The following is a 25,488-nucleotide window of genomic DNA, read 5'->3' on the forward strand; positions in this document are numbered from 1 at the left end:
TTGTTTTGTTTTTTTAGGATAGGAGAGACATTGTCATGTTTCTAGGCAGTAGAAAATGAACCAGGAGACAGAGAAAGACTGAAAATAAGTGAAAGAAGGGGTAGCTAGGTAGCGCAGTGGATAGAGCACCGGCCCTGATGCCAGGAGGACCTGAGTTCAAATCCGGCCTCAGACCAAACACTTGACACTTACTAGCTGTGTGACCCTGGGCAAGTCACTTAACCCCAATTGCCTAAAGGAAAAAAAAAAGAAAAGACATGAAAGAGTGGGGATGACCCAAGGGCACAGTATGTTAGAGGAAATGGGATGGAATATGATTGAATAAGTAGAAGGTTTAGCCTTTGTAAGGAGTAAGGCTACTTCATCATGTGAAACAGAGATGAAGACATCTGAAGAAGAGGGAACTCACAGCAAATGACAAGTTTTTTTCTGCAAAAGGCTCTCAGCTGAAAGGGTAGGGGAACAGGAGCCATGAGTGGTTTAAGGAGGGATGAAAAGGTTTGGAATAGTCACTGTGGAAAATAATATAGGGAGTTGATAAGGAAGGTATAAAAAGATTGCCTAGGGGTCACTAAATGGGTGCAGTAGATAGAGCACCGGGCCTGGCCTCAGGAGGAACTGAGTTCAAATCTAGTCTCAGACCAGACACTTGACACTTATTAGCTGTGTGACTCTGGGCAAGTCACTTAACCCCAATTGCCTCACCCCCCCCAAAAAAAAAAGATTGCCCAGCAGCAGTGAGGGCCCATTTAAGGTTGTGTAAATTAAATTTGTAGCACACCTAATCAGAGCAATTGTGTGATTTTCTCCACTTTCATTCAGCAGCACAAATGTGGAGCAAGAGTGGCAAGTGATGGGAATGATCTAAGATTGGGGCTTGGCAGGGTGTAATTGGTTATATGAGGAGGAGGTTGCTAGGAATTCAAAAGGAGAGGGTAGTGTAAAGTTGAATTGGTTCACCCTGAGGAAAAGGGAAGACTGGCTACTGCAAGTGAGATGGCCAAGGAGAGAATTGAAGGGTCAGAGGATTGGAAGTCACGGTGGGGGTGAAGAGTAAGGCTTTGTAAAAGAAGGTAAAGGAAGAAATGAAATGTCAATAGGTTGTGGTCCAGCAAGGGGTTTCAGAGCTCTTGACCATGCAGGTGGTAAATTTGTGGGTGATAGCAAGATCAGAGGTATGACTGGGGAATCAGGAAATATCTCCCATTGGAGATGTCCTTGAAGAGAGGTAAAGGTCCCAAGAGGTAGGGATGAAGACAGAAAGTATTCAAGGTATAGGGGAAAGGGGGGGTGGGTTCACAAAGGCATAGAGGTGGGAGAGGGGATGTCTTATACAGAAACAGCAAATAGGATGGTTTGACTGGAATAGAGCATTTATGAGAAGAGAGTAATGTATTATCAGGATGAAAAGACAGCCTGGAGCTAAATTGGGAAGGTCTTTAACTGCCAAGCAGAGGAATCAATATTTTGTACTAAAGATACTGGGGAGCCAGAGAACTAACTCAAGCAGAGGAGTAACATGGTCAGACTTATGTTATTTTGGCAGGTATTTGGAGACAGGACTTTAGAGGCGGGGAGATGACAATGATGCAGATGGACCAGTTAAAGAGGTCATTGCCATAGTTCAAATGAGAGGTAATGAGCAGAAGGGGATGCATCATGAACTTGGACAGACTTTGGGAGATAATGGAAAATAGAAGGGCTTGGCATGCCTAGGGGGTCACAAACAGATACCACTGAAAACAACTCAGCAACAAAAAAAATTATTATAAATTGTAGAGTATTTGCCAGTCTTCATTGGTAGATGGAGTCTCATCATTGGGAGTTTCCTACACTGTTAAAATCACAGGTTTGGAACCCACTCCCCTCAGAATCACAATCTGTTTTTTCCAAATGTCAGTAATTTTGAACTACTGGGAACCTCCACAAATTCTGCATGTCTCTCTGAAATTAATTAAATTTGCTGGACTGTTCTTTTCTAGGAAATTCATCAATGATAAGTAGAGAACAGAGGGTAACTTCACATGAACTGTGTAATTATACTTCCATTAGTGCATGTGATTGTATGGCGTGGAAGTGACCTGGGGTTTCTGAATACTATGTCAGTAGAACATCAGCTCTGACAGGGCCTGCAAAGCTGGAAAGGAGGTACTCAAGGAGATGAATTCAGAAGCTGTTGCTGTAGTTTGTGTGAAAATATGGATCCACTCAACAAAAAAGAGCATTTATTAAATGCTTACCATGTGGAAGACAGTTAAAGTGCCAGGAACAAGTAGAAAAAAAAGACAATTCCTGCCTTTGCTATAATAGGGGAATATAACACATGAAAGGAAGATAAAAAGGAGGAGAGTGGGGAAGAAGGGAGAGACTGAGTTACCTCCATGGTAGAGAAAATCTGGCATACACCCTGGAGAGGAATGAGATGTGATGGACGTGGGAGTCCCTCTTAAATAGAGGTTCTGGGAGGAGCCATCTGTTCAGAGGGAGAGGCCTTAGGGATGGTGGGTACTTCCAATGTGTGAATTCCCAGTTTGGAGTGAGGGTTCAGGGTGAAGAACTGGGGAATAGTAGAGGAGTTCTGGAATGCAACAGAGGAATGAAGAATGCTACCCGATGACAGACAATAGCCAAATTTGACTGCAGGGAATGAGAGCAACTGATTTGTGACATTACTCAGAATAAGTTAAGTGAAGAAGCATTGTTAGGCTGAGCGGTACTTCTAGTTTTTGCCTAAATTTATCATTTGGTGTGATTTTGCAAAGAACACAGTGGAAGAGATATTGTGCCACAATGGTCTAGACTCCTTGACCCAGCCAAGCTCCCCTTTGTGTCTCCTCCCACACCTGTCTAATATTTTGCTCTCTGCCCCTGTCCCAACAGCTCGGCGCATAGCTATGTACCAGGAGGCTGACTCGGAAGAGGATGAAGCTGCTCCCAAGGGAGGAACGCTATCCCAGCGGGGCAGCATCGGTAGTCACCAAAGTGTCAAGGTGGTTCACAGAACGCAGAGCACCAAATCCCACAGACGGACGGGCAGCCGAGCCGAAGCAAAGAGAGCCAGCATTCTATCCAAACATACAGCTTTCAGCAGCCCAATGGTTAGTCATGACAAAGCGGGGAAAGGGGATTTTAGCTAACTTGAGCTCTGGCTCAAGCAGCACTTAACTTCGAAATTAAGAAGCAAGGATGCTTTGTGTGCTTTTCAGGAGGTGAAGCAGAGGGACAGTGGGCTTTTTCATGGTGTCTTTTTTCATCTCTTATTTGTTTTAAAGGGAAAATGTTTTCCTCCACTTTACACCCAGGAATCACCTCATTCTTATTTTTGGTTCCTCTAACCACCTCCCTCCATTGCCCACTTTTTTCAGAAAGCTGAATGATTGCATAGGCATTTTGCTGTGATGTCTAAACACTGATTCCAGGGCCTTAAAAACCAGCTCCTATAAAAGCCACTAAGACAGATTGACATTGTCAGGAAACTCCTGATGCCAAACAAAATAAATAAGTCAAACCGGGTCTGACAGGTACAAATAAGCAAAAATCCTAATGGCAGGGGGGGAGGAAAAATGGTAAGCATCAACCAAATAAACGTGACTCTGCCAGCTGCCTAAATACCATGGACCACCACAGATGGGGACATCTCCAGAAGAAGGGCCAACCTCTCAAAACGACTTTTCCATTCCTGAAATGTTCCAGTCCAAAAAACTGCCAGAAAGAATATTCTGGGACAGTCTGCATTTACACAGAGGTTCTCCAATTTGTTCTTCTTCCTATAAACCTTTGAGAAGTTGCCGTTTTCCATAGGGGTGGTCTTTTCCATGCTGCTGACACACTAACTCCAGGCAAAGATGCATTCAGAAAGGACAGACTGTAAATTACCCCATTGTGGCTTTTGGAAGTTAATGCAGTATGCATACTGCAAAGTAGTGGCATTGTATTTATTCCAAGATCTTCCAGTTCCTTCTTTTTTTTTCCTTTAGGGCCTGCTTTGAGCTTAGTGTAAAACAAATGTATATATCTCCAGTGCTTTGATGGATACATGGTGTTATTGATGTAAACACTTTCTCTACCAGTATAGATTGCAGACTCCTCTATACCTTATCCTTCTTGTCTACGTTTTCTCCTAAATCCTCCATTATTCTCGAGCCCTTCCTCTTTTGTCTATTTTTTGTGTCTGTTTTTGTATCTCTTCTCTTTCTCAGTCTTTCTCCATGATTGGCCAGTCTCCTTTCAAAGCTACCTGCCCTCTGTGACGTCTTTTATACCACTTCCCGAGGATACAATACAAGAGTTCTCCCTTCCACATTGTGGGGGTTAGGGGTGTGGCATCCCCATGATCCAGAAAATCTGTGCAAAATTTTTTGGCCCTCCCGTCCTACCAGAGAAGAAGTCTGAATTATTATGGTATTAAAAGATAAAATATATTGATATTATGCAATACTATACATACATTTTAATGCATTTTTGAGTTTCTAAACTTTTTTCTGTGTTGTCTGCTGGCATTTGTGTGCCATCTACAGCTTCCCCAAAATTCCCTAAAGTTCTCATTTAATTTCTTATGCCTACCTGCTGTATAGTGAAACCACAGTGGGAAAAGTCGCAATGTAGAAGGGATAACTGTACATTTATTAAGTACCTGCTATGTGCCCCAGGCACTGTGCTAAGCGCTGGGAGTACAGAAAGCAGTAAAAGACTTCCCTCCCCTCAAGAAAGCTTAATGCTATCTAAGAAAATAGGTCATTGGTAACCTGTAGCAGCCTCCTTAAACTCATCGTGTGTCTTTATTACCCTTTGGGTAATGTGTATTCTTCAGAGGTTTTAAGCAAAATAATATCAATAATAATAACAATGCCACTAAAATACCACTAATTGTCATTCATCATTCATTTATTTCTAGGAAAAGGACATTACCCCTGATCCAAAACTATTTGAGAAGGTAAATGAATGTGCTAGGTGTCTGGAGATCATGAGAAACCAGGAGAAGTCACTGTCCCATCTCACTCCGGAACTCGCTGACATTTTTGACTTCTTCATAGCCCTGACCATCTGCAATACAGTCGTAGTGACAGCCCCCAATCAGCCAAGGCACAAGGTGAGTCCCATCTTGGCCACCATGACGTCAGGGCTCCCCCACTTTGGTGACAGTCTTCCAAAGTCTTAGGCGGTATGATGTGTGTTAAAGGCGGAGATCTTTTTTGTAGTGTAATTCTTAGTACTGATTATACATTAATAATAATCAGCATTTACATAGTGGTTTAAGGTTTGTAAAGCACTTTACAACTATAATAGCTAACATTTACATAGCGCTTACTATGTGCCAGGCACTGTGTTAGGTGCTTTGTAATTATTACTTCACATGGTCCTCACAACAACCCTGGGAGGTGGGTGCTATTATTATCCCCATTTTACTGGTTTCGTGATTTGGTTAGGGTCACACAGCTAATAAATGTCAAAGGCCAGATTTGAGCTCAGGTCTTCCTGATTCCAGGCCCAGTGCTTTATCCACAACCCTAGGAAGTATGTACTGTCATTAGCACCTACGCTTTTTTTTTTTTGATAAGGCCCTAGGGTCACACAGCTAGTGAGTGTTATGTGTCTGAGGCCAGACTTGAACTCAGTCCTCCTGACTCCAAGGCCGGAGCTCTATCCACTGCTCCACCTAGCTGCCCCCAGCACCTACATTTTTAAGATGAGAAAATGGAGTCAGACAAAGATGAAATGACTTGTCCATGGTTGCACAGCTAGTTAAATTCTCTAAGGTCACATTTGAACCCAGGTCTTGGAGGCTCCAGATCTAATCCTCTATCCATTGCTGTCAGACAAACATATATGTATATTAATTATCATTATTTAAATCAGAAATAAAACTTTGATGTCTGGGTTTTTCTCCCAATATTCACATACTCCAATCTCAAGCATTGGTTGTCAGGGCTAAATTCCACAGGTAAGTGAAAGACAAGGCAGGAGAGATGTAAGACTCAGAATCAGCTGGCAATCCACCTGTCCCTCAGTAAAATAAATGATTGTTGAATCATGCATGCATGTATGCATGAATGAATGAATGAATGAATGAATGAATGAATGAATGAATGAATGAATGAAAAGATGAATACAAAGTGCCATACAGGCAAATGGTCATAGTTGAATACTGTTACGTTAGGCAAACCAGAAGGAATGGGCAAGAAGTGTGCTTTAAGTAAGCAGCCTTGGTCAGTATCCCAGGAGAGAGCAAATAAACATGGATTCTTAAGTAAACACATTGTAGTGAGAATCCAAGTACAGTTATCCTTTCCACATTGCAACTTGCCCCATCACAGTTTCAATATATCAGGGGTTGGCATAAGAAATTAAATGGGAATTTTGGGGGAGTTTTGCAGAAGCCACAACAGAGAAAAAAATATTTTTACTTAACATTGACCTACATATAGCCAAATACTTATGACCAGATACTTAACCCAAATTTTACAATAGTTTTATACATTCCATAAAAGAAAAATAAAAAATTCATACTTCTTCTCTGGTACGATGGGAGGGCCAAGAAATTTACACAGATTTTCCACACCGTGCCCCTAAGCCCTACAATGTGGAAGGGGTAACTATATACGGACCCAACATGAGGGAATGGGTAGGCAGCAAATTTCAGGAAAGAGCTAGCAGGGACTTATTGGGATCTGCCACCGACAAAAAGTTCATACCAACTATACCCCAGTTTTATAATGGTCAATACAAGAAATAAAAAAGTGGTCTGCCTTTTCCATGATCTTGTAGGCCTTTTGTGGGTAAATACAGGCTAGCAGTTAACAAACTGGAAACCGAAAAAGTCAAGGCTTACCCCAGGGCTCTACTGGTTGTCATAGCAGCTTCCTACCTACAGCAGAGAGGCCTGAGCATTAAGTCATACAGAATCTCAGTTCTGTCATTCAAGGGAACATGGTTGGGAAATAAGTCCTGGACTCTAATATGGGGAGGTGGAAATATATCAGAGCCTGTTTTTTTCTTTTTGTTTTCTTTTTTCTATTTCTGGTACTAAATTTTACAAGTTTCTAAGACCTTATTTGCAACTGAACCTCTTATAGATGGAGAGTGACCAAGAATTTTCCCATTTGCCTTTGAGGTTGTATTAATATTAGAGATGCAGTCTGATATAATGGAAAGAGAGCTAGGCTATGAGTCTGGAGATCTACATTCTCCCTTTACCTCTTTGCTAATTAACTCTTTGCACTGCCTTGGAAAAATCACTTCAGTTTCCTGGGCCTCATTAGACTCCTTAGTGTCCTTCAAGATGGACCACCTAGACAAGCCTTTCCTAATCCCCCCAGATACCAGTGTCTTCCATCACACACACCCTAGAAAAATCACCCTATATCCGATTTATATGGATAAACTTATATGTTGTCTCCTCTAGTAGAATAGAGGTCTTTTGAGAGTAAAGACTCTCACTTTCACCTTATTCCCAGCACCTACCACATACTTAACGAATTTGCAAGTGAGTTGGATTAGATGAGATACAATTGAACAAACACTGAAGTACTGGGCACTGGGCTGGGGGAATAGGGACAGGGAATGGGGAGGAGTACCAAGACAAAAATAAAAAACGAGTGCTTTCTGGATCTAAAATACTATGATTCTATGTATCACACAACCAAATTGTTTAAAATGGGGAAAATCTGTAATACTCTATTGATTTTTGAAAATAATATACAGTAGGTAAAGGAGACATTAAAGGAGAGCCTTGAGTTGAAAGTGAAAAAAATACATCGAGATCACTCTTAAGAAAATCAAATCAAATTACCTTCAAACTTAATGGAGCTGGAGAGGATCAAAAAGTGGGAGACATTTTGTAACACATTGGTCCCAGTTGTTTCTGATTGTTCGTCCCCCACCCTCCAGTTTGTAAAATACACTTTGGCAAATTCATAATCATCTTTGCAACCTGAGGGGTTGTGGGAAGGGAGGGACATTCAGAAACAACTGGGTGATTTGTACTACACTGCTTTTAGTCAGAGATGCTAGTATACTCCAAACTAGTATTTCTGAGAGCAGAGATGTCCATATGGCATAATGGACCGTTTTTGTCATCTGGTTCATTTGCACAAATCAAATAGAGAATGCCAAGAGATCATTTAGGGAAAAAAACTGTATCCCCAAGATGAGAGCTTCTGTTCTCTGACTTGCCCCTCCACTAGGGTCCACATTCTTAAAGTTAATTTGGCCAAACCAGGATTGGTTCACTTTTTGAAACCTACCATAGTCAATATTGGAAAAAACAGGTATTGAGTCGTCAGTATGTCTTGGTCAATGTTTAACTTACAGAAAATAAATTTCTAGGACTCTTCCTAAGTTGTTCAGTTGTTTTTCAATTATGTCTGACTCTTATGACCCCATTTGGGGTTTTCTTTGGCAGAGATAATAGAGTGGTTTGCCGTTTTCTTCTCCAGGTCATTTTATAAGTGAAGAAACTGAGGCAAACAGTGTTAAGTGACTTGCCCAGGGTCACACAGCTAGTAAGTGTCTAAGGCCAGATTTGAACTCAGGAACATGAGTCTTCCTGACTCTAGGCCTGACACTCTAGCTAGTCTACCACCTGGCTTCCCTACTCTTCCTAAGTATTTAGAAAGTTTTTGTTGGATTTTCACTGCAATATTTTTTTTGTGAGAATCCATCCTTTGTCCTTCCTGAAGATGATTTTTCACCCTTATGCTAGTATCTAGGGATTGGTGTCATTGATTGAACAAGTTAAGTTTCCTCATTTCTTTGCTTTTCTCTGCCTTGGCAGGTGAGAGTTAGGTTTGAGTTGAAGTCTCCAGTGAAGACCATAGAAGATTTCATCCGAAGATTCACTCCTAGCCGCCTGACTTCTGGATCGAACAGTGGAAGCTCCTCAAGCCTCTCTACCAGCAAATCGACCCACAAAACGGGCTCCAGCTTTCTGTCCACACTGTCCACTGAGAGTACCCTGCTCAAACTCGAAGCTGGACTGACCCGCTCCTCCCCGAAGATGAATACCAACGGTTATGGTGTGCAGCCTGGAGGCGGCTGGGCAACCGAGAATGGACTCAAAGAGGGGGAGCTTCGTTACGAGGCTGAGAGTCCCGATGAAGCCGCCCTTGTCTATGCAGCCAGAGCCTACAACTGCTCCCTCGTTGGCAGGCTGCCCGACCAGGTTTCTGTAGAACTCCCTTACCTGGGGAGGTTAACCTTTGAGCTTTTACACACGCTGGGCTTTGACTCCATCAGGAAGAGGATGTCAGTGGTGATCAGGCATCCCCTTACGGATGAAATAAATGTTTACACCAAAGGAGCAGATTCAGTGATGATGGATCTTCTTCTGCCTTGCTCTTCAGGTATTGTTCTTTTTCCATTCAGTTCTGACCTTATTATTTAGGTGTTCACTAAGAAAAATTCCCGGTGCAGCTAGGTGGTGCAGTGGGTAGAGCACCGGCCCTGGAGTCTAGAGGACCTGACTTCAAATCTGGTCTCAGACACTTGATACTAGTTGTGTGACCCTGAGCAAGTCGCTTAACCCCAATTGTCTCACCGTCCAAAAAAAAATTAATGAAAATTAAAAAAAAGAAGAAGAATTCCTAGGCACAGTGGATAGAACATCAGCTCTATAGTCAGGAGGACCTGAATTCAAATCCAGCCTCAGACACTTGCTAGCTGTGTGATCCTGGGCAAGTCACTTAACCCCAATTGCCTTAAAAAAGAAAAGAAAGAGAAACATTCCTTCACACAGCTTTGACTTGAAGCTGGGGACTGGACCAGATGGCCTCTTGAGTTCCCTTTCAGGTCCTATAGCTGTTATGGGGATTGGCAACAGAACGTAGATGAGGATGATATTTTTCTTGGCAAAGTGAAAAAATTACCTGGGTTCTAGAACGTGCTCAGATTAGTTCTGGGAACTTGGACAGGTAAATTCATCTCTTTGTATTCTTCAAGGTTTGGAATACATGATTTTTGAAGTCCCTTTCAGCTCTTACAGTTGATGACAAGACTTAACGATAAAAGCATAATTTAAAAGGAAAAATGCTTTTTAAAAAGTGCTGCCAATTTCCTGTACTAAACTTTCACCCCAGAAACATTAGTATTTGATGAGAAAAAGTTAATTTCTTTGAGTTGTTTTTTTTTAAAACAACAAACTATAACCAGACTTTGAGCAGTAATGACCTTGGACAGGTCATAGAACCTCTATGGGCTAAAAAATGAGGACATGAGAGGAGATGGGCTGTCAGGTCTTTCTGTAACACTATGATTCTCTTATTTGCTGTCAGTTACCTATGATCCTGATGTTTCAACACATAGTTAAGAAACCTATGGATATCTATAATTTTGTTTCCAGTTATGACACTTTTGTGTTCCAGTTTCCAGCTACCATTCTGGCTTCCTCATCAAAGTTATAAAAGACCTGGCCATCTACTCTTTGGGTTTGTTTTTTTTTCCGTCATTTTTCAGTCATGTCTGACCCTTCATGACCCCTTGTGGGGTTTTCTTGGCAGACACTGGAGAGTGGTTTGTTGTTTCCTTCTCCAGATCATTTTACAGATGAGGAAACTAAGGCAAACAGGGTTAAGTAACTTGCCCAGACTCACACAACTAATAAGTGTCTGAGGCTGGATTTGAACTCAGGAAGGTAAGTCTTCCTGATCCCAGGCCTAGCACTCTATGTACTCTGGTGCCACTTAGCTGCTCATCTACTCTTTGTATAGATTATCTGATAGAAAGACAGCTATAGAAGGCTTTAAAGAATGGTTGCTATTTGGTAACTGATAAAGTCAGAAGCCTGGAGGGCTATGAGGTTAACCTAAAAGGTAAGAATAGGGAAGGGGCACCTAGGTGGCAGTGGATAGAGCACCAGGCCTGGAATTAGGAGGACCTGAGTTTAAATCTGGTCCCAGACACTTGACACTTACTAGCTGTGTGACCCTGGGAAAGTCACCTAACCTCAAATGCTTTGCAGAAAAAAAGAATAGAGAGTAGAAGGACTCTGCCAATAGCTACAGCCAGCTTCTTTAATTATGATTATTTTAGAGCTTGTGAACATTACAGTTTTAGAAGCATAGCATGTCACTAAGCATTTATGGATTTAAAGCTTGGCCTCAGAACTGTAGTACGTATCCTACTATTTTAAAGAGTAAGTAGAACATGCAGAGCTTGCCTTCAGGTAGCTTCCCATCACACAGGATTCAGAAATCTAATCCAAGCAGAAGCCCTGATGATGCCATAGGTCACCTGATGTCTTCTGGGTAGACAGCTCCATCAGGGAGCTTCCTTCTCCCACATACCTGGATTTGCAAACAAGTATGTGCTAGATTGTGATGCCAAAAGGGCTGTTGATTGATTTTCAAGTATTTGTTTTTGGTGGTGGGTCATTCTAACCAGAGCATCTCTAGGGTTTGGTTAAGTCAGAGCTTTTGCCCCAGGTACCACAACATAAGTGGGGAAGAGGCAGGCTAGAGCTACATTATTTTTTTAGTAATTTATTTTATTTTCAATTCACAGAACAAAACAAGCATTTTCATAGCAGAATATCATATCTCTTTTTTCCTTTTTTTTCCTCCCCTCTTCCTCCTACCCTAGAGATAGCTACCATTAGACACAAATAGTTATGTGTATGTGTGTGTGTGTGTGTGTGTGTGTGTATGTATGTATGTATGTATGTGTGTGTGTGTGTAGTTGTAAAATTATTCTATACATGCTTCTATTTATTAGCTCTTTCTCTGGCTGCAGATAGCATCTTTCTTCATATGACCTTTATTTTTAATCCATGTATTTATAATAATCAAAATTGCTATAGAGGTATAGTATAATTCTGGTTAACTTGGGAGGAGAAGAAGGAGGAACAGGAAGAAGAAAAGGAGGATAAAGTGGCTTCCCAGCCCCTAGCAGCTGACACAAACATGCAAAAAATATATGAAGTTTCTTACCTGGTAAGCCCGTTCCACTATCTCCAAAGCAACACGGACTTCTTGTGTGACAGACATCCTCTTGAGTCTCTTCTATCCACTTCTATTACAAAGCCCTTAGAGGCATCACCAGAAGGGAGTTCTTGCTTCTTCACATCGTAACACAAAATAAAAAGGTTTTGGCAGGGACGGAGAGCCACATAGTGCGATCAGCCCCTGCAGGGATGACTCTGGCTGTCTCTTCTTCTGTTAGGCCATCATTGCCACTTCTCACGTTGTTCCTGTTCTGTGGGGTTTCTGGGAGTGTACTCAGATATGGCCACTAGTATTCAAGCAGATCGGGTAATGCGAAATAGCCCAACCTAAAATCCGTGACATCTACCAAAGGCAGTTCCACTATAATGTGGCTATGTAAAATCTCGCAATTAAAAACCACAGGATTTATGGGAGAAAAAGGAGTTTCACAGTGCACAAAAACTTCATCAGTGACATGTTCAGAAAAAAGATAGGAATTTTTACTTTCTCACTCCAGGTCCAGCAGTCTATCCACAGTGCAATCTATTGGTTATCAGATACTTAGCACAGGTAGGCAGATCATGAAAATAAACCATTTGCCACCATCTCAAGGCACCCCTGAGAATGTAGAGCAGACGTGGACCCACTTGTACAGCTCTGTATAAAAATCAGAGCAACATTATAGGAAAGCACAGATCAAAAGATTCAGAAAATCAGAAAAAATTCTCTTGAAATGGATGCCTTTTGTGACTATGTTACTATGATGTTTTACAAGTTAGATAGGGAGCATTTTTACACTGCCTACTATGTGCCAGGCTTTACAAATATTTTCTCGATTGGTCCTTGCAGCATCAGTAGGAGGTGGGTGTTTTTATAATCCCACATATAGGATCTTTGAGAGAATCAACATGGCCATATGGATAGCAGGCTGACCTGTGAGGTAGTGCAACCTTTGCCCATGTCTGGCCTTTGATATATCTTAGCCTTGTGATCATGGGCAACAAGTCCTATGGTGAAGTAGCAAAGTCATTGAACTTTGGGTTAGGGGATTCAAGTCTGAATTACTGCTTTGCTGCTTACTACCTTTTTGACCTTGGGCAAGTCACTTAACCATGGGGCCTTAATTTGTAAAATGAGGAGGGAGGACCAGATGTCCTCTGAGGCCCTTACCAGCTCTATGTCATCCTGATATATTGTAAAACAGTGTCTCAGAGCAGATAGAGGGCGCTATAGTGCACAGAGCACTGGTCCTGTAGTGGAGCAGATTTGAGTTCAGTTTTAGCCTCTGATGCTTACTAGCTGTGTGACCTTGAGCAGGTCACTTATACTCTGCCTCAGTTTCCTTAACTGTAAAATGGGGATAATAATAGCATTTACCTCTAGGGGTTGTTGTGAAGAATCCAATGACGTGATATTTCCAGAGCATTCTAGTGCCTGGATTACAGTAGTAATTGTTGTTCAGTCCCCATTTGGGGTTTTCATGGCAGAGACCAGGGTGGTTTGCTAATTTTTTTCTCCAGCTCATTTGACAGATGAAGAAACTGAGGCAAGCAGGGTGAAGTGAGTTGTCCAGGGTCACATAGCTAGAAGTCTCTGAGGTCAGCCTTGAACTCAGGTCTTCTTAAGTCCAGGCTTGGTATTCTATCCACTGTGCTACCTAGCTGCCCCAGCATACCGTAGATGTTTTCATAAGTGCTTATTTCCTTCTCTCCTGAGAGCTTCAGGCAATGCTCCGAGACTAAGCTGCAGAACAGTTGCTATACTGTCTTGGTATGGGGCATTTCCTCACTCTACATCAATAAAATAACAGGTTTGGAGCAAAAAAAGGGGGAAAGACACACGTATGACAAAATGAAATTGTTTTATTTTAAACTAGAATTAATTTACATTGTTTCTAAGACGTTCTTAAATCAACACAAAGAAGTGGCAAATATAAAGGAATCTTTCAAATAATTACCCATGTTTTCCAGGCCAAATGACCCTTACTCAGATTTTTAAAAATCCAGAATGACTTTCTGAAAGGTGTTCTTACTGGCAGGCAGTGTCTGCAGAAGAAGTGCCAGACTGCAATGCAGAGATCAAGACCTAAGTACCTAGAACAAATCACTTTTCTCTCCCAGCCTAGTTTCTTCATCTACAATATGGGATAATAATCCCTGGTGGCGTCTGCCAACCTCACGAGACTGCTGTGAGGATCGGATGATACCCTGTAGGTACAGACACATGGACCATACCAAAGGGCTAAAACAGTTGTGATGTAATCATCTTCAGCATGATCTCCATTGCTAGTGAAACCAGTTATTGTATCTTGTGCGTATGAACTTACCTGTGTAAATAAGATCTGCCATTGCTTGACACTTCGGTTCTATCTTGTAAACATAGTTTACATGGGAAAATCTTCTTTACCCTTACCATGTTGAAGCACGCAAAACAATATGAATTTTAGGAATTTGTGGAATAAATAGAATTGTTCTCCAGATGCAGAGGCAGCCTGGTATAGTTGACAGAGAGCTGGCCTCAGTCAAAAGGACCTAGATTTAAGCCTCACCTCTGACACATACTGGCCTGGGTAAGTCATTTGACTTCTGAGTGTCCTAGCAGTCTCTCTGAGACATTAAGTTATAGAAAAGCTGCCCACCTGTGTTTCCTCACCTATTCCATTGAAATCACATATCCCATGCATGATTCTCTGCATTGCAATATTTAGTTCATTTGAGGGAGAGAATGGAGAAAAGCTCTGAGTTTATAATATAGGAAATGCTTAATTTCAAAGTCACAAAATATAAATATTTGTCCCCAGAAGGTGACTATTATCAGGGAAAGGTTAATTTGATATTTCAAAGATAGAACTGAAAAATTGAAGGCAGCTCCTAATAGAAGCCAAGGTTTTCTCATTCTTTGCATATTAATTTAAATACCTGGGGGAATGTGGTTTAGTCTGTCCTAATAGAGGAAAATTCTTTGTAAGATTTCAGCTATTCTTAATCATTAGTAGGCCCTCCCCCATATTGTACAACCTCCTCCCTTTTTTTCTCTGGATTTATACAGAGAATGATAATTATACTTTTAACTGTGAACAGAAAATTATGTGTTTTTAATGAACTGAAAGAGAAAAATTAATTTCATCTTAATACCTTTAGTAAAAGAATATTTGAACAGTTTTAATGAAGGGTGAGTTTCTTATAATCAACTGAATGAAAAACAACAGAAATTATACATTTTGAAACCTTTGTATTTTATTTTGAACAAAAGCCAAATTCACCTCTAATTCCTATATCTAGTCTTGTCTAGCATTTATTATTCGTCCAATAGAAATTAATAGAAATTTACCTTGTGACAGATATTTCATGTGCACCACTGAGGTACTGGCCTTGTGGTTGCCTTACCATTGCTGAAGGTTCCTGGAATTAGAAAGCAGTGTGTAATTTTTGCTAAATGAATTTTAGGAAAATCATGGCAAGACATTTTAACTTTGCAGTAAACCAGAGTGACCCATAAAATTAAGAACTAGTTATCCTTGACCAGTTACCAAAAACTCCTTGAATAGTATTCTAATGAAATACTCCTACCACAGAGCAGAATGTGAGCACTCTGATTGGTGGGACACGTTAGCAGCATCTCCGGTTACTCCTCCCACAATCAAGTCAAGAAGAGAAGGTCCCCAACTGGTGATCCTCTAGCTGCGTTTCAGAAAAAACAAATGACCTTTTCATGTGAATCTTCTTTTCGTTTGCTGGTGGGGATCAGAAAAGACTGCTACAGAATGCTTTGGGAAGCCCCCGGATTTGTGCACATAACGAATCCCCAGAAGTAGTCAAGTAATTTGAATTTGTACTACATATTTCCATTGGGCTAGAACCAGTTACCGTATTTTTACACAATTATAGCTTCATATAGTGCGAATTCAAATATATGTGAATTCATTTTTGAACAAATTGGAATCTAGCTGTAGTTTCTAGGAGCTGCTTTTTTTTTTTAAATTTTAAAGCGAAAAGTACCCAAGCCACCGTAGTTTTATAGAATCATATATCTCAAGGCCATAGAGTATAGTTCCATCATTTCACAAAGAAACCTGAGGCTCATAGAAGGTGACTTACTAAAGCATCAAAGGTGGGATTTGAACCGCTGACTTCTGATTTCCTCTGAAGGAGCCAGTGTTCTTTCTACTGGAGAGTCTTTTATCAAAACATTAGGTATAAGATTTCTGACTCAAATGTATGCCTGGCTTCTGGTATTTTCAGCAGAAGCTCTTTAGGCATTTCTTTGAATCCATTCTTTCCAGTTTCCCATCAGGCCAACACTGAGGGTGTCATTAAAATGATATAAAACATGTTGACATTTATACCTCAATACTTCAAAGATGTATGATTCATTGGTATGGCTGCTGCCATCACCAACACAGATTGTAACCTCTCTATGTAGTTGGACTTCATGGGGTTGTTATCGGCAGGGAAAAAATAATCATCCCCTAGAAGGCTAAATCTTCTGGCAGTGTACCTTTCCAAACTTACAGGAAAAACAGTATCACTGGGCCTGTACATTAAGCCTTGAGGAGCCCAGGGTCACATCACTATTAAAGCTTAAAACTGCAGTAAGACTTTTGGGACACCCTATATAAAGACTTTAGCGTGGTTCATATTTATTATAACCAAAATGATTTAAATTTAAAAGTTAAGAGGTTGTAGTCTATATCCTTAGATCATGTCATTTACCTCTTCCCCATTCCTCTTTAATTTCTAAGTTTTTTTTTTCTGAGATTGTACTAGGACTTCTCTCTTATTAACATCTAACTTCTGTTGATTTTTGTGGGTGTGGGTGTGGGTGTGTGAGAGGGAGAGAGATCGATCATGAATGTGGGTACTTCCACTGTGAGAAGGAATCCAGAATCCCCATTGTACTCAGACCCAAGCTCTACTGTCCTCTTCCTAATGGTGATAGTCAGTCCCCTTCAAGCCCACCACCTTGTGAAATGGACATGGCTGCTCCCAAAGTGAGTTGACAACTACCATACCTCTGATAATATGTAGCCCGGCAGGCCATATTATCTGCTCTGGCTCTGCCTTCTGAGGTCTTCCAGATCTTACCCCCTACCCAACTACTCTTCCAGGGCACTGCTGTCTTACCTGCCAGTGAGTGAACCCTAAGGACTCCTGAGCCATGTCATCTGCCCTGCCCTTTACCTGGGACCTATGGATCTTTCTTTATTTTATTTTATTTTATTTTATTTTATTTTATTTTATTTTATTTATTTATTTGGCTAGGCAATGGGGGTAAGTGACTTGCCCAGGGTCACACAGCTAGTAAGTGTTATGTGTCTGAGACTGGATTTGAACTCAGGTCCTCCTGAATCCAGGGCCAGTGCTCTATCCACTGTGCCACCTAGCTGCCCCCCAACCTATGGATCTTTCCATCCATACTTCAGTTGACTCTCTTATATTGATTTTCTTCCTCAATTAGACTGAGAGCTTGAAGGAACTCTCACTTTTTTTTTTTAATTCCAGGCATTTAACAAAGTACTTGGCATAGAGTAAACACTTAATAATAATTATTCATTCATTCTCCAGTGGTATAGAATGTGACCTATCCACACATCATCCTACGTCCTTCTTGTTCATGACCTCCCATAAATCCTCCACAGGGCTTCCCAAACCTACTGGGAGTTTTCTGGGATATTACATGAATTACAGTACATCATTCATGTGGACTATTTGTGGCCAACCAGTGGGAGAGCCTTCCTGGCTCCTATTGGTCTGATCCACTGCACTTAGACACACTGTACCTTGACCCCAGCATAGTCGTATCATTTTGGTTGCCTTCCAGCAGAGAGGACAACCCCCACTATCACATGACGACCGTTGGATCACATGGTGGTCTTTTGTCAACCTGCTCTCAATAAATGGCCTACCTGCTTTTTCTTCAGGTCATAGGTCTCTTTGATCATACCTTCCACATTGTTTATTGTGGTATAAGGTGTCTACCATGTATATGTTAGGATCATGAAAGATTCCAAGCCAACAGGAGAAGTTACAATGATAATTAGTTACACTCATATAGCACTTTCAGGTTTACAAAGGATTGCATATATTATTACATATATATGTGCATGTGTGGGTGTGTGTGTATTGTTACATATATGTGTGTGTGTGTATAACATTATCTCATTTGATCTTCACAACAGCCCTGCGATATTGCCAGCAAAACTGTTATTATCCCCATTGTACATATGAGCAAACTGAGGCTGAGGAAAGTACAATGGCTCACCTATGGTCACCCAGCTGGTAAACAGCAGTCAGAATTTGAACACAAGCATTCTTTCCATTATGCCATGCTGTGTGGCACCAAAGCATTTTAGTTTGTTGTTCAGTTGTTTCAGATGTGTCCAACTCTTCATGACCTCATTTGGGGTTTTCTTGGCAAAGATATTGGAATGGTTTTACCATTTCCTTCTCTAGCTCTTTTTATAGATAAGGAAACAGGCAAACAGGGTGAAGTGACTTGCCCAGGGTCACACAGCTAGTAAATGTTTGAAGTCAGATTTGAATTTGGAAAGAGAAGGGTTCCTGACTCTAGGCATGGCACTCTATCCACTGTACCACCTATCTGCCCCAGTAAATAATAATAGAATATTGGGCAGCTAGGTGGCGCAGTGGATAGAGCTCTGGCCTTGGAGTCAGAAGGACCTGAGTTCAAATGCGGCCTCAGACACTTGACACTTACTACCTGTGTGACCTAGGGCAAGTCACTTAACCCTGTTTGCCTCACCAAAAAAAAAATTATAATAGAATATGAAATGTTATTTGCAGAAAGGTGCTCATCTCATACCTCCTCCCTCTACCCCAGGATTATGGTAAATAATAATAATCAAACAATGATTAAAATATTATTTAAAAAATTAAACTATTCACAAGTATAGTCTAATCTTTTTTAAAAAAGGAGCTCTTTCATGTGACTCTAGGGATGAAAGGGCTTCCATCTGTTTTAGATATTAGACAAGAACCTATAGAGAAATTGAGCAATTCTAGCATAGATTTTGATGCCCATCTAGGTAGTTAGGAGAAAAAAAACAAGTGAACAATGCAAGCTGTGGCTCTGGAGGGGTGTTTTCTCAGTCGAATGCTTTTCAGGGTTTTTGCCACAGGAGGCGTCAAGCCGCTGCTTACAGGCCTTTAAAAAAAAAGTGTGCATTCTTCTCATGCTTGTTATTTTTCGCTCACCGGGCTTCTGCTCCTGTTCTTACCTAGATGACTCAAGAGGAAAGCACCAAAAAAAAATTCAAAGTAAAACTCAGAATTATCTGAACTTCTATGCGGCAGATGGATTACGTACCTTATGTATTGCCAAGAAGGTAAGTCAGCCTAGATTTATGGAGGAAAGGCAACAGTGGTCAAAATTCTCCTTAGTTCTACTGACAAGTCAGCCATTGGGGTGGGAAAAAGAAGAGGGAGGTGTTCTTGAAAAAAAAGGAGGGGAGGCCATTTCCCCCTCCTCAATTTTCTTTATGCAATGCTTATTCTTTCACATCAGTTTTTAACCTGGGGTTTGTGACCTTTACACACACACACACACACACACACACACACACACACACACACACACACGTACATACATATACACATATATACAAATGTATATCTATACTCAATGTATATATGTATATATACAAATTGTAATATATTTATATACATATATGTGTGTATTATATATATATGGGTATAATCAGTTTCCTTTGTAATCCTACATATTTTATTTTATGGTATTTCAGTCATGCTCACCTGGGGTCTGAAATGGTCTCTGAACATCCTTTTCAAATAGGTTCTAAGTAAAGAAGAGTATGCCTGCTGGTTACAAAGCCATTTGGAAGCAGAATCCTCACTGGAGAACCGGGATGAGCTGCTGTTCCAGTCTGCAATCCGTCTGGAGACCAATCTACACCTATTGGGTAACTATATGCTTAAAGCCGGATCTAATGGTGACAAGGCTTTTTAGAGAAAAGCTTTAAAGAAAATAAGTTTCTGAGCTATATTTGACATGGCTCCAGCCGCTAACAGAGTTAGCCATAATTCAGAGATTGTTCAAAGAAACCTCTGGGAGAGCATTGGTCTGGGGTGCCCGAGGGGCAGCCGTGCTATTTTCTAACACCACAGAGCAGGGAGCTAGATGACCCCAGTCAGCAGTCAGCTCATCTGGCCTATCTTTAAGTCTTTCCTTACACAGTATTGTAAGCAGATGCTTTAAATGGCTCTCCATAGATGGGGAGAAAATGGTACCCTACCAAAAGAAGCAGGAAGAGTTTCTAAATTGTCCTCTATACCCCAAACTTTTGTCAGTTAAAAAGGACAGGCTTCATTGTGAGCAGATGCTTTAAATGGCTCTCTATAGATGGGGAGAAAATGGTACCCTACCAAAAAGAAGCAGGAAGAGTTTCTAAATTGTCCTCTATACCCCAAACTTTTGTCAGTTAAAAAGGACAGGCTTCCATGCAACATCATGAAAACTGCATTGCACAGAAATGTAAAAGGAAGGTGAACTTTGGTGATTAGTCGGTACTCACTTTGAAATGTTTCTGCACTTCCTTTCATATTCAAATTAGCATTAAGTAATGATAATAAGGGGCGACCAGGCCTGGAGTCAGGAAGACTTATCTTGAGTTCACATCTGGCCTGAGATGCTTACTAGCTGTTTGACCCTGAGCAAGTCATTTAACCCTGTTTGTCTCAGTTTCCTCATCTGTCAAATGAGCTGGAGAAGAAAACAACAAACCACTCTAGTTGTCTCTGCCAAGAAAACCCCAAATGGTGTCACAAAGAATTGGACATGACTGAAAAACAACTGAACAACAACAACAATGATGATAATAATAATATTTTGACAGCTTTATGGCTTCCAAAGTGCTTTCCTCATTTCTGGTCTTACATCGTGCTACTTGCCTTCATATCTTCATTCCAGCTGAACTGGACTAGAAGTCAAGCCCAGTTTGACTGAATGCATTTTCCCCATCATTCCTCTGGTGCGCATTATTCTCATGCTTATTATTTTTTTCACTCACAGGCCTTTTGCTTGGGTTCTTACCTAGATGATTCAAGTAAAAAGCACTAAAAAAAATGTAAAGTAAAATACAGAATTATCTTAACCTTTATTCTGTGGATGGACCACCACTTTACCATCTTATAGGTTCATGAATATAGGGTTGGAAGGGGTCTGAGAGGATATCAGTCCAACCCCCTAATTTTAGACTCATTCCTTTATCTCCTGCCTCTCTTCATTTACAAAGGCCATCCCCCATGATTGGGATACATTCTTCCTACCCTCCACTTTTCAATATCCTTGTCTTCTGTCAGGGCTCAGCCCAGGTGTCACATCCTCTGTGACACTTTCCTTGATGCTCACTACTTAGGTCAATCCTCCTCCTCAATTTTCCTTATGCTATATTTTTTTCATCTGTATTAGGAGTTCTTAACCTGGGGTCTGTGAACCCTTTTTTAAAAAAATTTTTAGGGGGCAGCTAGGTGGTGCAGTGGATAGAGCGCCATCCCTAAAGTCAGGAGGATCTGAGTTCAAATCTGGCCTCAGACCAAACACTTGACACTTACTAGCTGTGTGACCCTAGGCAAGTCTTTTAACCCCAACTGCCTAAAAAACAAATTGTCAATATTTTAGTATAATTAGTTTCCTTTGCAATCCTTTATATTTTATTTTATTCACTTAAAAACATTACTTGGAGAGAAAGGTCTGTAAGCTTCATCAGACTGCTAATGGAGACTATGACACAGAAAAATATAAGAACCTGTGCTCTGGTCTTATATTTCACTCTGGTGGAATATAAGCTTCTTGGGGGCCAGGACTGTTTTGTTTTTGTCCTTAGAAATCTTGTTGTTTCTGTCTCCACAACATCCTCTGGCATGTGTCCTTTCCTCTCTACTCACTCAGTCACCACCCTAGTTTAGACCCTCATCTCGTCTTTCCTGGGTTATTGCAGTGGCCTCCTTTTGGTCTCTCTGCTTCACGTTTCTCCCCACTACAATCCTCCATCTAGCTGCTAAAGTGATTTTCCTAAAACTTAACATAATCACATTACCCCTAACCCCTATTAAACGTCAGTGGATTAAATATAAACGCCTCTGTTGGATATTTAAAACTGTTCAACACCTGTCCCCTTCCTACCTTTCTAGTCTTAATATACTTTATTCCCCACCTTGAACAGTGAATTCCAGCCAGCCAATCTGCTGGCTGCTTCATCTCCATTCCTTTGCGCTAGCTGTCCACTGTGCCTGGGACATACTGCTTCCTTAGCACCATCTCTTAGAAATTCTGGTTTCCTCCAGGATTTAGCTTGAGGTTCTTTGTGAGGCCTCTCCTGGGCCCCTCAGCCACTGTTAAACTTCCTCTCCAAACCACCTTTTATTCATTTCATAGTATGCTCACATGCACATGCCATTCTCTGCCATTAGAATGTAAGTTCCTTGAGGGCAGGGACTATTTCACTTTTGTCTTTATATTCCAGGCTCTTAATCCAGTTTCTTGGACACAGTAAAGGCTTAATAAATGCTTACTGATTGATGTGCATCCCCTGTATGTAATTGGCACTTAATAAGAGATTTCTTGAATGAAATCAAACCTCAGAGCGAAAAACTATCATAAAGTGCTATATATCATAAAGACTTGGTTATACTAAGGGGTAAATCATACCACTTATGTACATGGTGAAATGTCATCTGGGTTGTTCATCTTTTTGGTTCTTGAAGAGGACCAGTGACATCATGAGGGTAATGTCTTGACTTACCTATGAATTGGATTTAAGCTTCCATCAGTGATGTCAAACTCATAGAAAAGGGGGACACTAAACTATATATAAGGATCCTTTAGAAAACCATATATTAGCATTATCTATGTTTTGTTGTACCTTTATTTTGTTACCTATTTCCTGATTACGTTTTATCTGGTCCCAGAGGTGGCAAGCTATGTGTCTGATACCAGTCTTATAATTTCTCTTTCTCTAATACAGAAATTCAGGTGTCCTCCTTATTCTTTATGAACCAGCATCATTGTAGGGTTTTACCATGCCTGAAATGTTTGAATGATTCTCAAACTTAATTCTCAAAGACCTTATCCCCACAGTCCCCAGGTATGAATTAACTTAAGCATATAAAAACTTAAATTATCTCTTTAAGACCTCCAGGTCACTATGAAACAAATTTGGGCTCTTCATACTGTGTGTTTACATAGCAGACTGAAACACCCCTTGCCATTTTCTAACCTGAAGCACACCTTGTTTATACCTGAGGGAAGAAATAGCATGTTCTGTAACCAGATCTTGCCATGTGTATTTAATATGTTTAGAGGTTTGGAGATATTTTTTAAATTAACTTTGCTTTTGAGCAGTATAGAACATAAATATGAATGGTCTTTATTAGTTGAAGTCAGTTACTTCTTTCAAAGATCCTATTTGGAGGACACTATGATATAGCAGAAAGATCACTGGCTCTAGAGTCAGAGAACCTTGGTTTAAATCTCTGCTCTGCTCCTTATGACCATTTTGACCTTGGCTGGTCACATCCCTTAACTTCTCTGGGCCTCAGTTTCTTCATCTGTAAATTGAAAGATTTAGACTAGATAGGAAGGGGCAAATATGGGACCTGTGGGCTTCATGTGGCCTGCAGTGCTCCAGAGTATAGCCCAAACCAAATTAAAATTTAATGGGAAAATATTTAACAAAATAAATAAAAATACAATGATATATACATAATACATTATGTTGACTTATTACATTAAATCAATATGTGGCCTCCAGGGGTTCCACGTGTGTATGGTTTAATGGCCTCCTGTTTTCACTCGAATTTACTGCACTGGACTAGGTGGTTTCCTATGTTCCATTTCAATAACCATTCCTTTATTTCAGGGCTTCTTAACCTAGGCTCAGTAAACTTTTAAAATTAGTTTTATGATAATAGTATTTCAATATAATAGATATCCTTTTTAATCTTGTGTATGTATTTCACGCATATACAAACACCCTTCTGAGATAGGATTTGTGGGCCTCACCAGTCTGCCAAAGGGAGCCATGAAGCTCAAAAAAAGTTAATAACCTTTGATCAATGAATGTCCTTGTAGATTGGAGCTGGAAGGGACCTTAGAGATCATCTTGTCCACTTACTCATTTTACATATTAGGTAACTGAGGCGTAATTCACAAACATCATGAACAGAAGAAGGATTCAAACCCAGGTTCTCTGACTCTAGACCATGTTATCTTTTCACTGTACCATGTTGTCTTCTTTTCATTTTAGCGTTTGAATTAAATTGCCACTGAGAACAGCAAGAGAGGATTGACTTTTGCCGGGAAGGGGGACAACAGTCGGTACACTAGCATTTGTTAAGCACCTACAGTGTGCCAGGCACTGTGCTAAGTGTTGGGAATACAAAGAAGAGATTGTCCTTGCTCTGGAATTTTCTTTCCCAACTACTTAGGGGATGGAGTTTTGGTACTCGGGTGGAGGTCAAGAACTTTCATTCACAGGGTGCCATTCTACTTACTTTCCACATTCTGGTTAATTTCCATCAGCATCATTCGAAAATCTTCAGCTGGTGAAATCCTTCTTTTCTCTCATTAATAGCTGCCTGGCGTCTGTCTCCCAGTGATATATAGGGGCACTAACTTGGCTCTGAAGTCTCACTAACTACCCTTGCCATAATGCTCTAAATGTCTGGCACTCCCAAGGATCATGCTATAAAGAGGATGGCATTTACCCAAAGTGTCATAAATCATCTGAGCAAGCTGCCTTGGAAAACTGAAGAAGGGCATTTTGCTTTAGACAATTCTAAGAGCTCTGTTCCCCTGGATTTACTATTTATCTTCAGCCATATTTCATTTTGAAACTAACATCATAACTTCCATAACTCCATTTATACATGCAGTTATTTTCTATGGTTGGTTCAAACTCAGGACAACTGATAGGTAAAGAGTGGAAGGATTAAAATGGTAGAACTCATGTTATTTCAGTGTGTGTAGGCCCACAGTCAAGCAGCTTATACATTTCAAGGGCTGAATTAGTTGACCCTACAGAAAGTTGTCCCCATGATGAAGCATTTATTTATTCATATATGTGGACATTTAGAGTTGGAAGTCACCTTAGGGGTCATCCAGTCCAACCCCCTTCATTTTATAGGTGAGAAAACTGAACCACGGAGAGGTTACCTGGTTTGTGGCCAAGCTGGGACGAGAAGCTTATACTTTGTTAGTAGGTTCACTAAACTAGGTGGCTTTTCATTGTATGAGTATACCATTTTAAGAGCACTGGGCTTGGAATCAGGAAGGTTGGTCTTTATGAGTTCAAATCCAGCCTTAGACACTGACTGTGTGACCCTGGGCAATCACTTAACCCTCTTTGTCTCAGTGTCCTCATCCGTAAAATGAGCTGAAAAAGAAAATGGCAAACCATTCCAGTATCTCTGCCAAGAAAACCCCAAATAGGGTTGGACACAATTACATGACAGAACAATAAAAACATTTTTTAATCTTTTTAAAAAAATATGCTAAAAGCAATATAAATGAAAATTAAGCTAATCTTTCATTTTAT

At 40.6% G+C, this 25,488-nt stretch overlaps 1 protein-coding gene across 1 annotated transcript in view; it reads left to right on the top strand.

The window, feature by feature from the left end:
• Positions 1-25,488, top strand: part of ATP10A (ATPase phospholipid transporting 10A (putative)) — a 295,670-nt gene that overhangs the window by 238,586 nt on the left and 31,596 nt on the right. Inside the window, exons 8-12 of the mRNA XM_020992777.2 lie at positions 2,881-3,098; positions 4,895-5,089; positions 8,774-9,341; positions 19,157-19,260; positions 19,728-19,854. Of these exons, the coding sequence (XP_020848436.1) occupies positions 2,881-3,098; positions 4,895-5,089; positions 8,774-9,341; positions 19,157-19,260; positions 19,728-19,854 (1,212 nt within the window). The remainder of the gene's footprint in view (positions 1-2,880; positions 3,099-4,894; positions 5,090-8,773; positions 9,342-19,156; positions 19,261-19,727; positions 19,855-25,488) is intronic.

Source organism: Phascolarctos cinereus, unplaced genomic scaffold, assembly GCF_003287225.1.
Source record: "Phascolarctos cinereus isolate Bilbo 61053 unplaced genomic scaffold, phaCin_HiC Scaffold_726;HRSCAF=1367, whole genome shotgun sequence".
Taxonomy (NCBI): domain Eukaryota; kingdom Metazoa; phylum Chordata; class Mammalia; order Diprotodontia; family Phascolarctidae; genus Phascolarctos; species Phascolarctos cinereus.